This window comes from Plecotus auritus, assembly GCF_963455305.1.
Source record: "Plecotus auritus genome assembly, chromosome: 6".
Taxonomy (NCBI): Eukaryota; Metazoa; Chordata; class Mammalia; order Chiroptera; family Vespertilionidae; genus Plecotus; species Plecotus auritus.
The window spans coordinates 100482368-100497011 of NC_137773.1; the positions used below are offsets into that span (position 1 = coordinate 100482368).

A 14644-nucleotide genomic window follows, 5' to 3' on the forward strand; every position below is an offset into this window, starting at 1 on the left:
GGACCCTTCCCTGTGGGACCTGATAGCCAGGCAATTACCTGCTAACTAACCAGAGAACATGGACAGGAAGGGAGGCCTGGAGGAGGTGCCCACATCTATAAAGGGGCTGGTGGAGGTGGGGGAGGGTGGGGAAAGAGGAAGATTCCAGAAATCCTGACTTGGTAGGTGTTAAAGCGCCTCAGTGTGTCCCATGTAGGCAACTGATTGTTCTGGATTCTTCAGTAAAGGAGTTTAAGGAATTAAAGGGGACAGTCTTTGAGGAAGGGAGGCGTACCCTGCCATTTCAATGTAAGAGAGGATAGGTTAGTTAAAAATGTTTCGGGAGATCCTGGACTGCCTTCATTTATAGTATTGACTGAAGAATTGCCTGTCAGTCTTTTCTTTATGTGCATGACTGACTTCTCTAGCTAATACGTAAAACAGGCTTGCAAAAGTTAAGAAGAGGCTTACTTACATTTTTAGTTAAGAAAGATTCTTCAGGGATCAGGCGTGGGTCAGGACAATGAAGGAAGTCCCTTAAGGAAGGATTCCTGAAAGCTATAGGTTATGAAGTGATTTTTGAAGAGGACCTGAGATTTGGGAAGCGGGAAGAGCCTCATCCCTGATTACCTGGGGGAGAAAAAGGTGTTAAATGTCACCTGAAATTTAGCAGGTATTATTTATTGGCTCAAAGCAATACCTTGGAGATCTCAGTTTTGGTGGAGTTTGAAAAGTTTTAGAGAAAGGAATTGGATAAGATGCAAAGAGGCTACTGAGGAGATCGAGGAGGAGATGGAATAGTTTCATGTGGTAATGAACTGGGAAAAAAATTATGGGAATATTTATTGACAGTATTACGATATGTCTCTGTTAACTGTATATTTTCTCATGCTCATCCATAAAATATACTTCTTTCTAAAACAGTTAACATAGGACTGCGTTCTCAAAGAGGCTGTTTAGGTAGAGAATATAGGAAAATTCAAGGAGGGCTTAGCCTCTAAGTCTAAGGGATTGCTAATGGGGAGTGTTTAGAATATTCTGGGATACATAGAAGCTTTTGAAGTGAACATGATATAGGAGGCTGGTTGTATCACCCAAAGTACGTGTGTGTGTGTGTGTGTGTGTTTAATGCTTTGTGAGTCTGTCTTGAAGGAAAAGGAAAGCAATTGGGAATCTTTAATGTTTATAAAATGCTGACAGGTGATTAATCAGAACAGGATCTACACCCGAATCCTCTGCAGCCTTTCAATGGATCCTGTCCGACCACCCTTCAGGAGCCCTTCTGGGCACCCATCTCAGTGTGTACAGATGCCAGGCTCTTGGCCACAAGTTCCTAAACCTTTGGACTCAGCTCTGGGCAGGGCAAGACCTATAGGCAGAGGCCACATGTTTGGAAAGCCCAAGGAACCAAACCCACAGAATGGGACGGCACAAAGGGTAAGACCATGTCTGGATGTTTAGTAGCAGCATGTAGCATATCAGAGAAAATAATGGATTTCAGAGTACTTAGAGAACTGTGAAGTCTTATATATGAAAATAAGGGTTGGGTTTTTTTTTTGTTTGGTGGGTTGGGTTTTGTTTTTGTTTTTGTTTTTCCTTTAACAAGTAGTGGCATCTTCTGGGTGTATATTTAAAATTCTAATTGGGAGTCTAGAAAAAGTGCCTCATAATGAATGTAGATGGATTTGGATAAATGCCTTAGTCCTCTAGCTTATATAAATATACATATAAATATATAAATGATAGGTTTAAAGATACATCCTTTTGCTCTTTCCTGAGTGTTTAGATTTTTATTCTGGATTTGGCTCTGCAGTATTGGCAGCCACTCCTGCCTCTAAGGTAATAATTGTTAAGAATGGCTCTTTCTTTAGAAGACTCTTTGCCCAAATCTTTTTATTTTTATTTTTTTATTTACTTTTCTTTGCCCAAATCTTTAAAAAAGAGGATCTTCAGCTATTGCTACTGCTTGTATTTCCTAATTTTATACAGAAATTTCAAGATGTTATTTGTCTGATTAATCTAAAAAAATAAAGAGTTAGCAAATATAGGGGAAACCTAATAACACAGTAAAACAATTTCAAGTAAAGTTGACAGTGTCAAATATAATACTCTGTAAAAAGAAAAATTGATGACAGTAATCTGTATTCTCACTCGAATGAATTGCTTGAGTCTATGTGTGGCAGCTCGAACTAGTGTGACAGCAGTAAACTTTTAAGACTACTACAGAAAAACAGTAGTAAGTTTTGTTGGAGGTTTTTGAAAACACACACACCATATACTGGCCCCGGCAGGGTAGGTCAGTTGGGCAGCATCCCAATACGTCAAGGTTGTGGGTTTGATCCCCAGTCAGAGCACATACAAGAATCAAACAGTAAATTCATGAATAAGTAGAATAACAAATTGATGTTTCTCTCCCTCCCTTTCTTTCTCTCTCTCAAATAAATCAATTAAAAAAGAAGATGATTTTTATTATTTACCAAGACTTTAAGAAAACCATCAGTGATTCCGGGGTTTTAAACCATATCTTGGAATGGCTTTATTCTTTGACTTTCCTCAGGAATCTGTGGGTTTGGTCTCCATGTTCCAAGGACTGGGCCTTGAAACTGTGTCCCAGACCTCTCTGAAGCGGGAAATGCCTTCTTTAGGTATGTAAAACACTAACTTGAGAAAACATGGTGGTATGTATACTTTCTTTATTCTTAAATTCATACAGTTTATCTTCAGAAAAGTTACTTTACAACATGTTCAACTCACAGTTATAGCTGGGGTTTGATCCTTCCATTCAGGTAGAGGCATTTTAGGTCGAGGCTTGACTATCAGTATGGTGCGTAAGGAAAAAGAAGAACCCCATCACACTTTTCTGGATCCATCAGTGTTGGCTGCTGGTGATAGCAAGATGGCAGAGGCCTCCATTGGTTGGAATAGGTGGGTAAATTCCCTCTTCAGGGAGCTGTCAAATTTAGCTGAAATGTCTCTGCAAGTCCAAAGGGCAACTCTAAAAAGGTTGGATTAGCTCACAATGCATGGTTTTAAATTAAACAATGGATAATTTTCAAGAGCAGTGAGCAGATACTGATTCAGTTAATGATTGGAAAAGGGTAAAAAAGTAGTTATTCACTGGACACTTCACAGCTTCATTTGCCCGGTTAATAAGTTAACCTGATTGCAGTGGTTCTTTAAGGGAGTCAAACTCCCACCTCAGTTCTGTCGTGAAAGTTGGCTGAGAGTCAATATTAGTAGCAGTTGGTGGGTGAGTCATATTGGCATATTGGACTTGGAGAGAATCCCAAGGCTTATATCCCTCTTGCTGACTCCTCTAGGAAGAGAACATAAACTTGAGGGAATCATTTACATGGGGCAGAGATAGAAGTATGATTAAGAAAATCCTGATTTGCTTCTTTTTAACATTTCAGAATGCTTGGAAGGAATTTGGATGTGCCTATGTTACCATTAGGAAGAGCAGCTTGTGGTATAGGCAGAGGCATATACAAGGCTCCCAGTGCTATCAGCATGCCTTCTCGGGGTCCTGCCCAGCAGCCATTACCACCACCTCTGCCTCCATCCTCATTACACTCTCTGGATCGTCTTTCACTGGGGACTGCAGAGCACAGGGAAAAGTAAGTCAGGAGCTCAGCCTCTCTGCTTGGTAGTGATGTGGAAGGGAGCCTTCTCATCTATATATGTAAAAGCCAAGTGACCGGAATGATCAGTTGCTATGATATGCACCACAGCAGCCAACTGGCCCAGTTGGGGCCCCGATCAGCCCCCTCCCAACCTTTGGCAGCCCCTGCCCCTGGCCAGCCCCACCCCTGATCGGCCCCCAATCAGCCCTCCCCCTCCAATGGTGGGGCCAGCCCACCTCCTGCATCCTCCCACCCCCACCAGCCCGGCCCCTGTTGGCCCCCATTGGGGCGGGCAGGCTGGATCCCACCTGTGCACAAATTCGTGCACTGGGCCTCTAGTCCTATATAATAAAAGGCTAATACGCAAATAGACCGAACAGTGGAACGACTGGTTGCTGTGATGCACACTGACCACCAGGGGGCAGATGCTAAACACGAGCTGCCTTCTGGTGGTCAGTGTGCTCCCATGGGGAGCGCCGCTCAGCCAGAAGCCCGGCTCATGGCTGGCGAGTGCAGTGGCGGTGGTGGGAGCCTCTCCTGCCTCCAGGGCAGCGCTAAGGATGTCCGACTGATGGCTTAGGCAGGGAGCGGGCCTAAGCCGTCAGTCAACGTCCCCTGAGGGCTCCTGGACTGCGAGAGAGTACAGACTGGGCTTGAGGGACACCCCCCCCCCAAGTGCACAAATTTTGTGCACTGGGCCTTTAGTCTATATATATAAAAGCCTAAGTGACCATTCAACCAGTCACTATGACATGCACTGACCACCAGGGCTCAGATGGGATCACGGCTTGCAGCTGCTTCTTGGTAATAGGCATGCTGGTATTGCCCTAGGATAGGTACGTGGAGACCACAGCAGAGCAGTAGTGAGCCTACTGAGCGGCGGTGGCAGCAGGTGCAGTGGGGCCAGGATGAGCGGGCGCGGCGCCCAGCCTGGCCCGGGCTCCTTCCTGGCTGCCTACTGCTTCATTCACTGCTATATCCTTTGGGGGTTGTTGGACTGCTGATTTCGGCTCAATTCCCGCAGGCCACACCACGGAACCCCACCGATGCACAAATCCGTGCACTGGGCCTCCAGTCCTATATAATAAAAGGCTAATATGCAAATCGACCAAACGGTGAAACAACCAGTTGCTATGATGCACACTGACCACCAGGGGGCAGATGTTCAATGCCGGAGCTGCCCCCTGGTGGTCAGTGCACTCCCATAGGGGAAAGCCACTCAACCAGAAGCCGGGCTCACGGCTGGCGAGTACGGTGGTGGTGGCAGGAGCCTCTCCTGCCTCCGTGGCAGCACTAAGGCTGTCTGACTGATGTCATCAGTCGGACATCCCCCGAGGGCTCCTGGACTGCGAAGAGGGCGCAGGCCGGGCTGAGGGGACCCCCTCCCCCAAGTGCACGAATTTCATGCACCGGCCTTTAGTAGTAGTATAAACATTGTTTCTGTTGTGTCTGAAGTCCTCCATGGATTATCAGTATTGCAAGGTTGTTCGTTTTGTTTTTTTGCTCATGGGGAGAATGACAGTTCTGATGAAGTGAAATGGGATTAATGATATAGAGAGTGACTTTGCATTTCTTTCCCAATTCTTTGTCATGGTGAAGATAAGGAAATCATTTAGGAAAAATATTCAGTAATTCATTTTTCTCTATAGAATGCATTCTTGTATTCTTAGGTTAGCTGGCCTAGTTTATCTTAGTAATATTACTAGGATAAATAGGATGACCTTGCTTCTTTAATTAGAGATTGCTACTCATTTATCAACTAGCCTTCAAAGCTTGCTTTTGTATGTCTCAATTCTTGCTTTGTGTATCTGTAAGCAAAGTGTAAAATACTACATTACCCTATCTTATTTGTGTGTGTGTGTGTGTGGTTTTTTTTGTTTGTTTGTTTTGTTTTGGTATGTGTGGGTGCTTTTTTATTTTTTTTTATTTTCCAGAGAGCTTTTTGTGAAGCAGGGATCAAAAGGAATACCTCAACCTTTGGGATTGAATCTTATCAAAATACAGTGTCATAATGAAGCAGTTTATCAATATCATGTGACTTTCAGGTATTCACAGTTTTTTTTCTCCATATTGTTCACTTCTTCGCAGTAATAAAATCATTCCCCTGGAATAGCTGAATTTTTTTTTTATAATTTCTGATGAACTTTTCCCCTCGCCCCCACAATAATGCATGTACTTGGATCCTTGCAGTAAGTTTAAGGTTAACTTTTTTATCTATATTACCAATTCAGACTTTAACTTAATAGGTGCAGTTTTATGCATGAGATTAGAGGTGATTTCCTGTGAAGTTAATAAAGCTTAAGATTAGGACCTTGTACTTAAATAAATCCCCTTCCAAACCTTTTAACTTATTTGGTATGGGTAATTTTGTATTCCTCTTCTTAAAGATTCCCTCTCCCCCAGTGATATAATATGCACATCCCATAAAACCTGGATTCTCCCTACATGAGCCTCATATCAATATTTGACAACTCTTGCCCTAGCCGGTTTGGCTCAGTGGATAGAGCGTCAGCCTGCGGACTGAAGAGTCCCAGGTTTGATTCCGGCCAAGGGCACATGCCTGGGTTGTGGGCTCCATCCCCAGTAGGGGGCATGCAGGAGGCAGCCGATAAATTATTCTCTCTCATCATTGATGTTTCTATCTCTCTCCCCCTCTCTCTTCCTCTCTGAAATCAATAAAGAGATATATTAAAACATTTTTTTTTGACAGTCCTTCAGTGACGGTCTAGAGTTAAATTTGAGGGTGAGAAAATCAGAGAGAAAATCAGAGAAAATAACTTTAATGTTATATCAATAACTTTAGACTGAATGTACTTTTTTAAAATTAAAAATTCATATTGCCGAAACCGGTTTGGCTCAGTGGATGGAGCGTCGGCCTGCGGACTGAAGGGTCCCGGGTTCGATTCCGGTCAAGGGCATGTACCTTGGTTGCGGGCACATCCCCAGTGGGAGGTGTGCAGGAGGCAGCTGATCGATGTTTCTCTCTCATCAATGTTTCTAGCTTTCTATCCCTCTCCTTTCCTCTCTGTAAAATACCAATAAAATATATTTAAAAAAAAATTCATATTAGCTGGAATTGTGAAAATGAGTGTTTTGGAATATCTGTGGAGAAAATAGGAAGGTGGAAGACTGATTTTTGAAGGACAATTACTAATTGGTACAAGAGGAAGAAGTGGAATGGAAGAGAAGAAAGGAAGTTAGGGAAAAATACCCTGAAGACAGGTTGTAAAAACCAAAGGAAGGGCCCATTTGAGGGTGAGCCCAAGAATCATGAGCTTTTTTTTTTTTAATATATTTTATTGATTTTTTACAGAGAGGAAGGGAGAGGGATAGAGAGTTAGAAACATCGATGAGAGAGAAACATCGATCAGCTGCCTTCTACACACCCCCTACTGGGGATGTGCCCGCAACCAAGGTACATGCCCTTGACCAGAATCGAACCTGGGACCTTTCAGTCCGCAGGCCGACGCTCTATCCACTGAGCCAAACCGGTTAGGGCAGGAAGGGCCCATTTGAATGGAACAGGTGGTTGACTTTGGCTACAGAAAAAAAGTTATTAAATTTGCTTCTAAGAGCACCCTTGGTAATCTTCTAGTCCTTTGTTAAAGTTATGAAGAAAAAACTAAACTAAAAGAACAAAGGAGAGCATAAGAAGAGCCAGTGAATTGGCCATTATTTTAAAAGTCTGTAAGAGGAATGAGAAATTGATAATTAAAGAGGGTAGCAGGATTGCTTTACAGATTTCTATGAGATAAAGCAGAGCTGAGCACATATGACAGGTGAAGAGAAGTATCTAGAAAAGAGGGTGAAATTGAACATTGGAGGGTGGAAGGGAATGGGAATGGTCCTGTTCTGGAAGTAAGGGAAGGAGTTGAGCATTAATAAGAGGGAAGAATCTTTTATCTGGAAATGGATTGACAAATGTTAATGAAACAAAAGAGTATAAGAGTCTTTACAGGTCTCTGCATTGACCAGGAGAAGACATGGATTTTATACATATAGCGATTGTAGATCTGGACCTTTGAGGTTACAATGTGAAGAGGATGCCAGGCCACTGAGAGAATACTGAGCAGATGTGTTACAGTGGACTGGTCGTACTGTATCTTCCTTGTACTACAGGGAGTCTAGAATGACATCTTTGAATATTGTATTCATATAAATGCATGTATATGAATTTTTTAAAGAAGCATTTTGAAATAAAATGTTAGCATGTGAGTATTTGATTTTGGGGACAACTATATTGGATTACCACTTTTAATCTTTATTCATGTACTTGAATATGCTTGACCCTTTCAAGCCTTGGATTTGTTTAAACTTTGCAGTTGTAGAACAAGGTTTTGTATTACTGTGAAGTAATGGGACAATCATGGTACAAAGGAGCTACTAGAGTTTTTCATAACTAAGATTCGTGGTAATGAATCACTAAAAAGTTGAAATTTCCATGAGTGAAAAAAGGTTAGAGTAAAATTCCATAATAAAGTTTTGCTGGAGGGAGAGATCAACCAAAGGACTTGTATGCATGCATGCATATAAGCCTAACCAATGGACACAGACAACAGGGGGGTGAGGGCATGAGTGGGGGGGATAGGGGGGATAATGGAATGAATACACATATGTAACACCTTAATCAATAAAGAAATTAAAAAAAAGTTTTGCTGGAATGTAGCCATATTTACTGGTTTACATAGCTTTTGTGCTATATCAGCAGAGTTGAGTAGTTGTAGCAGAGACCATATGGCCAGTAAAGCCTAAAATATTTACTACCTGGCCCTTTACACAATAAGTTTTTTGACTCTCTAGTCTAAACTCTGGAAGAATGTATACTAAGAATGTATAATATGCTAAGGCATTTGTCTCTGGCGGGTGGAATTATGGGTTTTTATTTTTTATGAGCAAGTATCCTTGGGTCAAAGTTCTTTTTTAGTCAGGTATAGTATTTGAATTTTTAATATGACCACTAGATGGAGCAGTAGTTACACAGCTGTTTGAATCAAATTGAAATAAAATCCTCTTTATTATTTTCTAGCCCCACCGTGGAGTGCAAAAGCATGAAGTTTGGCATGTTGAAGGACCATCAAGCTGTCACTGGAAACGTCACTGCCTTTGATGGATCCATTCTCTACCTACCTGTTAAGCTTCAACAAGTGAGACCTGAGAGTGTTCTGGTGCTTTGAATGATGGCAAATCATAAACTTCCTGAATATTTGAGTTGTACTTTCCTATTCTTAGAGTGAAGTTAAACTTCTCTGTAACAAAGAAATGACAAACTGAGAAACGTTTATTGTCTTCACGAAGTCTCTTATATAAGAGTAGTGGTTGGAGGAAGCTTTTGACTTCAGTGACAAAGAATGGTTTAAGATTTCATATATTAAGAAAACATATTTTAGATATTTTAGTGTTTTCTGGGACACAGTTGGATTAGGTTAGGCCGCAGGGGTGGGCAAACTTTTTGACTTGAGGGCCACAATGGGTTCTTAAACTGGACCGGAGGGCCGGAACAAAAGCATGGATGGAGTGTTTGTGTGAACTAATATAAATTCAAAGTAAAGGAGTGGAGGGGAGAGCAAGAGAACTCTCCACTCTTTCGGCTCCGCGGGCCGGATAGAACAGCCGGCGGGCCGTAGTTTGCCCACGGCTGGATTAGGGCTTGGTAGTTTTGTCATTACTGTTTACTTGCATATATTTATTCATTAGGTTCTTGAGTTAAAAAGTCACAGGAAAACCGATGGTGCAGAGATCAGCATTAAGATTCAGTTGACCAAGATCCTGGAGCCCTGTTCTGACTTGTGCATTCCCTTCTACAATGTTGTTTTCCGTCGGTGAGAAAACAGCTGACGTTTTATTTTCCTTAACCTCAGTCTTGTATTTGTAACAATGCTCTTCAAGAAGCTTAGATGGTACTACACTACAAGTGTATATAGATGAGTTGAATGTTACTGAGGCTAAGTTACTTAGAAGATATCTCCAGTGACTTATCAGATTTGGGTATGTGAAAGTAGGTTTGAGTTAGTTGGATGGGGGATGGTCTCAGGAACTTTATTTTTTATTTTTTATTTTTTTTAAAAAATATATTTTATTGATTTTTTATAGAGAGGAAGGGAGAGGGATAGAGAGTTAGAAACATCGATGAGAGAGAAACATCGATCAGCTGCCTCCTGCACACCCCCTACTGGGGACATGCCCGCAACCAAGGTACATGCCCTTGACCGGAATCGAACCTGGGACCTTTCAGTCCGCAGGCTGACGCTCTATCCACTGAGCCAAACCGGTTTCGGCTGGGCTCAGGAACTTTAAAAACGGGTGTTTAAAGTGCATATTTAATGGTATTAGTGATGGGGCTACTTGGAGAGGTAGTGGGTAAAGATTTTTGCTGGAATAATTATTTTCCAAGTCCCTTGAATTTTTGGATAAAGACAGCTCATAATTTTTAAACTTTTTTTTAACACTCCCTAATTTTCATAATGTTATTTCCAAACCACCTCTTTTTAATGAAACACAGAATCTAATTTCTATCTAGTAAGCTGAACTGCCAGGAACAAACATAATTTTCTTTGCCAGACTGATATTCACAAATTTAGAAACTGACTCTCTTGCATGCATTTTAGTTAATGGTGAAAGTAATATAAATTGAGCCTGGAAAGTCAATTTTTGGTTACCTAGTCACTAGGAAAAGCTATAGTCAGTTACATATACCCCAAGATAAATGTCATGGTAATTTTTCTCATTCTTTTGTCAAGAGTGTTCTCATGATAAAAGCTATATTGAACAAGGGACACCAATATTTCGGACCCTTTAGGCTTCCAAAGGAAATGTAGCTAAAAGTAATGGAGCTTAGTTGTTTGGATTATTCTACTAGAAAACCCATTCTTGCTCTTTATTTCAGGGTAATGAAACTTTTAGATATGAAGCTTGTGGGGAGAAACTTCTATGACCCGACGAGTGCTATGGTACTGCAGCAACACAGGTTGGTGGTTTCCTCTTCCTCACTTGTAAATGTTCTGGAAAGAAATTTTTCATTGAAATCACCATATTAAAGACAAAAATCTCAGTATTTTATGATAGTGAATACCATTTACCAATTAAATCTCTTCTATAATTTAGTATTTTAGTAACTTCACAATGTTGTTGATTTAATTGAATTGTTTTCTGGTGCTTTCTTGTTATTACTGGGGAAGGATAGTATCCAAGTATTATCTCAGATAGGGGCATGGAAGTGTCTGTGCTTCTTTTAAACCCTGAGGTAAAGCCCATCTATCTCTTCAGATTGCAGATCTGGCCGGGCTATGCAGCTAGCATCCGGAGGACAGATGGTGGTCTCTTCCTGCTAGCTGATGTCTCCCATAAGGTCATTCGCAATGACTCTGTGCTGGACGTCATGTGAGTGATGATGGGAGCCACCTTTAACAAACTAACAGTTTTCTGAAAAGCTCAGTAATAGCTGGTAGTAATACATAATAGCCATTGTTCTGATTGGGTTTTAAATTGTAGAACAAATGAAGAATGTTGAATGGAAGTGCGCCATTCCATAAGTCCTGCTAAGATAGAGGGGGAATTGTGTTTAAGTCTCTGGTTAAGAAGATTTGGTTTAATACACACACCCTAAGTTTTTGTTTAAGTGTGTTACTATAGCAAATTTGTACAGTAGTAAGTATAGATGTGTATAATTTATAATGGCTAATGAAGTGCATCTGTGATTCATTTTTTAAACCTGTGTACTTAGAAATGGAATTAGTTCATGAAAAGGCTGAACTTTTTAAAGACTTTAAATTAACCCTATATAATAAAGAGGTAATATGCAAATTGATAATCACTCCAACACACAAGATGGCCGCCCCCATGTAGACACAAGATGGCCACCACAAGATGGCCGGCAGGGGAGGGCAGTTGTGGGTGATCAGGCCTGCAGGGGAGGGAAGTTAGGGGCAATTGGGCCAGCAAGGGAGCAGTTAGGTGTCGATCAGGCTGGCAGGGGAGTAGTTAGGGGGTGATCAGGCTGGCAGGCAGAAGCGGTTAGGGGCAATCAGGCAGGCAGGCAGGCAGGCGAGCGGTTGGGAGCCAGCAGTCCTGGATTGTGAGAGGGATGTTGAAGATTGGAGAAGGTGCAGGCTCGGCTGAGGGACACACCCCCGTGCACGAATTGCGTGCACCAGGCCTCTATAATAATAAGAGCGTAATATGCTAATTAGACTGGATAGCCGAATGACTTTCCGGATGAAGCCACAGCAGCAGGGGCAGAGGCGGTTAGGGGCGATCAGGCAGGCAGGCCGAGTGGTTAGGGCGATCAGGCAGCCAGGCGAGTAGTTAGGGGCGATCTGGCAGGCAGGTGAGTAGTTAGGGGTGATCAGGCAGGCAGGCAGAGGCAGTTGGGGCAATGAGGCAGGCAGGCGAGTGGTTAGGGGCATTCAGGCAGGCAGACAGTTGGACATCCCCCGAGGGGTCCCGGTTTGTGAGAGGGTGCAGGCCAGGCTGAGTGGACCCCCCCCCCATGCACAAATTTTGTGCACTGGGCCTCTAGTATTTAATATAACAAGATATTTAGATATGTATTGACAAATTACCCTCTAAAAGTTTATTTATTCAGTTTATTTTCCTACCAGCTGTGTACAATTACTGTGTGTTATTAGGTTTGTAAATCTCTGCTTTATCTGATAAATTTATTCATTCCTTTACTCAGCTTCAGTTGTGTACCAGAGTCTTGGGACTTATCAGTTAACAAAACAAAGAAAGATCCTTTCCCCATGGAGGTTATATTGTAGTCAGCTTAGATAAATAATAAGCATGATAAGTAAATTGTATAGTATACCAGAAGTGATGAGAGCTACTGAAAAAAGAACAGGTAGGACACAGGGTGGGAGAGATGAGGTGTACTAGAGGCTGGGTGGCGAGGGAGTGGAGCGCTGTAATTTTAAGTCGAGTAGTCAAGCTCATTTGAGCCAACTCTTACAGGAGGTAAGAGAGTTAGCTGGGTGAATATATGGGTGAAGGGAATTTTGGCAGAGGGACAGCTGGGGTAAAGGCCTTAAAACAGAAATATGCCTGGCTCATTCCAGAAGAGGGAGGGAAGCCAAGGGGGTTAGACTAGAGCACGGTCACAGTAGTGGAAGGAGGGAGCAGATGGAGGAGTGACGACAGAGAGCTCTGTAAGGCTAATGTAAAGATTTTAGCTTTTACCTGGAGTGAAATACAGGCCTTGTAGCCAAGCAGTGACATGGTGTGGTTGAGTGTAAGGACAATAAACTAGTAGGATGGGGAAGAAGTGGGGAGACCAACCAGGAGGCTTTTGGAACCCAGTGGAGGTGCTGAGAAGTGGTTGGCTTTTAGATATATTTTGAAAGTAGTGCTCAGTCCATTTCCTGACTGATGTGGGGTATAAAAGAGAGGTTGAGGATGGCTAAAACTTTTTTGGGTGAATTTGTAATGATTTATTCTATCTCTTCTTGATCACTGCGGTCTCTGTCTCTTTCTCTCACATAGTACACCCAGCTCTAGTTTATTCCTAGCATGTAGTAAGTGTTCAAGAATACTAATAAGCTCTAGCCAGCATGCACAGTGGTTAGAGTGTTGACCCACGCCCCAAAGGGTCCCAGGTTCGATTTCGGTCAAGGGCACGTATGTGGGTTGCAGGTTCTCTGTCCCAGCTGGGGCTCCTGAGGGAGGCAACCAATTGATGTGGGTCTCTCATATCGATGTTTCTCTCTCTCTCTCCTCTCTTCCTTCCCCCCTCCCTTCTCTCTCTAAAATCAATGGAAAAAATACCCTTCATTGAGGATTAATAACAACAACAAAAAAGAATACTAAAAAAAAAAAAAAAAAAATTGATATCTTGCCCTGGCTGGCATGGCTAAATGGTTAGAGCATAAGCCTGGGCACTGGAGGGTCATGGGTTTGATTCCCAGTCAAGGGCGCATACCTGGGTTAGTGCGATCCCTGGCCCTGGTCCGGTCACATGCAGGAGGCAACCAATCGATGTATCTCTCTCACATCACTGTTTCTCTCTATTCTCTCTCTCTCTCTCTCTCTCTCTCTCTCTCTCTCTCTCTCTCTCTCTCTTGCTCTCTCGCTCTTTCTCTTTCCCTCTCTCTCTCTCCTCCTACCTCTTCCCTTCCATTCTCTCTAAAAATCAATGGGAAAAATATCCTCTAGTGAGGATTAACAAAAAATAAATTAAAAAATAGATGTCTTTAAAATCACTACATCTTTCGTTATCTTTTCTGCCTTCATTTTTCTTCTTAGAAAGGTCTGCTTATTTTATGTTTTCCAATGTTAACCTGGAATTTTTCCTGGTATGATATTAGGACAAGCATAATTGTCTTGGTACTATTAGACAATTTATTGAAAAATTTTTTTCTTTAGATTTAAATCACTAACTTTATCATATTCTAAAATACTTGGGATTATTTCTAAAAACTTCATTTTGATCCAGTGGTTAAAACTAATGTGATACTATTTTGATTATTGTAGCTTTATTAGGTTTTAATACTTGTCAAGGAATTCTGTTTTCAGAATTATTTTTTAAAATATTTTCTCACCATTTTATTAATATGTTTCTATAGATTTTGAGAGAGAGAGAAAGGGAGAGGGATAGAAACAGCGATGAGAGAGAAATTTCATTGATCTGCTGCCTCCTGCACACTCCCTACTGGGGATCGACCCCACAACCCAGTCATGTGCCCTGACTGGGAATCAACTATGACCTCCTGTTTCATAGGTTGACGCTCAACCACTGAACCACACTGGCTGGCTGGTTTTACTTCTTTTTAAACTTTTAGTTTTGTAAAACTTGTAGTCATATTTTATTGTAACTGTGCAAAATCTGTATGTATATATATGTGTGTGTATATATATAAATATACACACACACACACACACACACATATATATGTGAGCTATGTATTACATACTATGATTATTTTTGTTTTCTGCACAATTGTTTAACTTAGATATAAATAGTGTATTTCTTTCCATTTTCTAAGTACATAATTATATATATACTTACTACTAATGCAACTTCAAATTCTCCTCATTCTACATTCCAATGCTAG

The 14644-nt window shown here is 41.7% G+C and overlaps 1 protein-coding gene across 1 annotated transcript in view; it reads left to right on the forward strand.

The window, feature by feature from the left end:
- Positions 1 to 1224: 1224 nt before the first annotated feature.
- The window catches only part of PIWIL2 (piwi like RNA-mediated gene silencing 2), a gene marked incomplete at its 3' end in the record, with an annotated part of 71899 nt that continues 58479 nt past the window's right edge, over positions 1225 to 14644 (forward strand). Inside the window, exons 1-9 of the mRNA XM_080674443.1 lie at positions 1225 to 1416; positions 2537 to 2628; positions 2770 to 2904; positions 3393 to 3596; positions 5537 to 5647; positions 8629 to 8746; positions 9297 to 9421; positions 10486 to 10566; positions 10866 to 10979. Coding sequence (XP_080530569.1) covers positions 1228 to 1416; positions 2537 to 2628; positions 2770 to 2904; positions 3393 to 3596; positions 5537 to 5647; positions 8629 to 8746; positions 9297 to 9421; positions 10486 to 10566; positions 10866 to 10979 — 1169 coding nt within the window. The 5' untranslated portion in view covers positions 1225 to 1227. The remainder of the gene's footprint in view (positions 1417 to 2536; positions 2629 to 2769; positions 2905 to 3392; positions 3597 to 5536; positions 5648 to 8628; positions 8747 to 9296; positions 9422 to 10485; positions 10567 to 10865; positions 10980 to 14644) is intronic.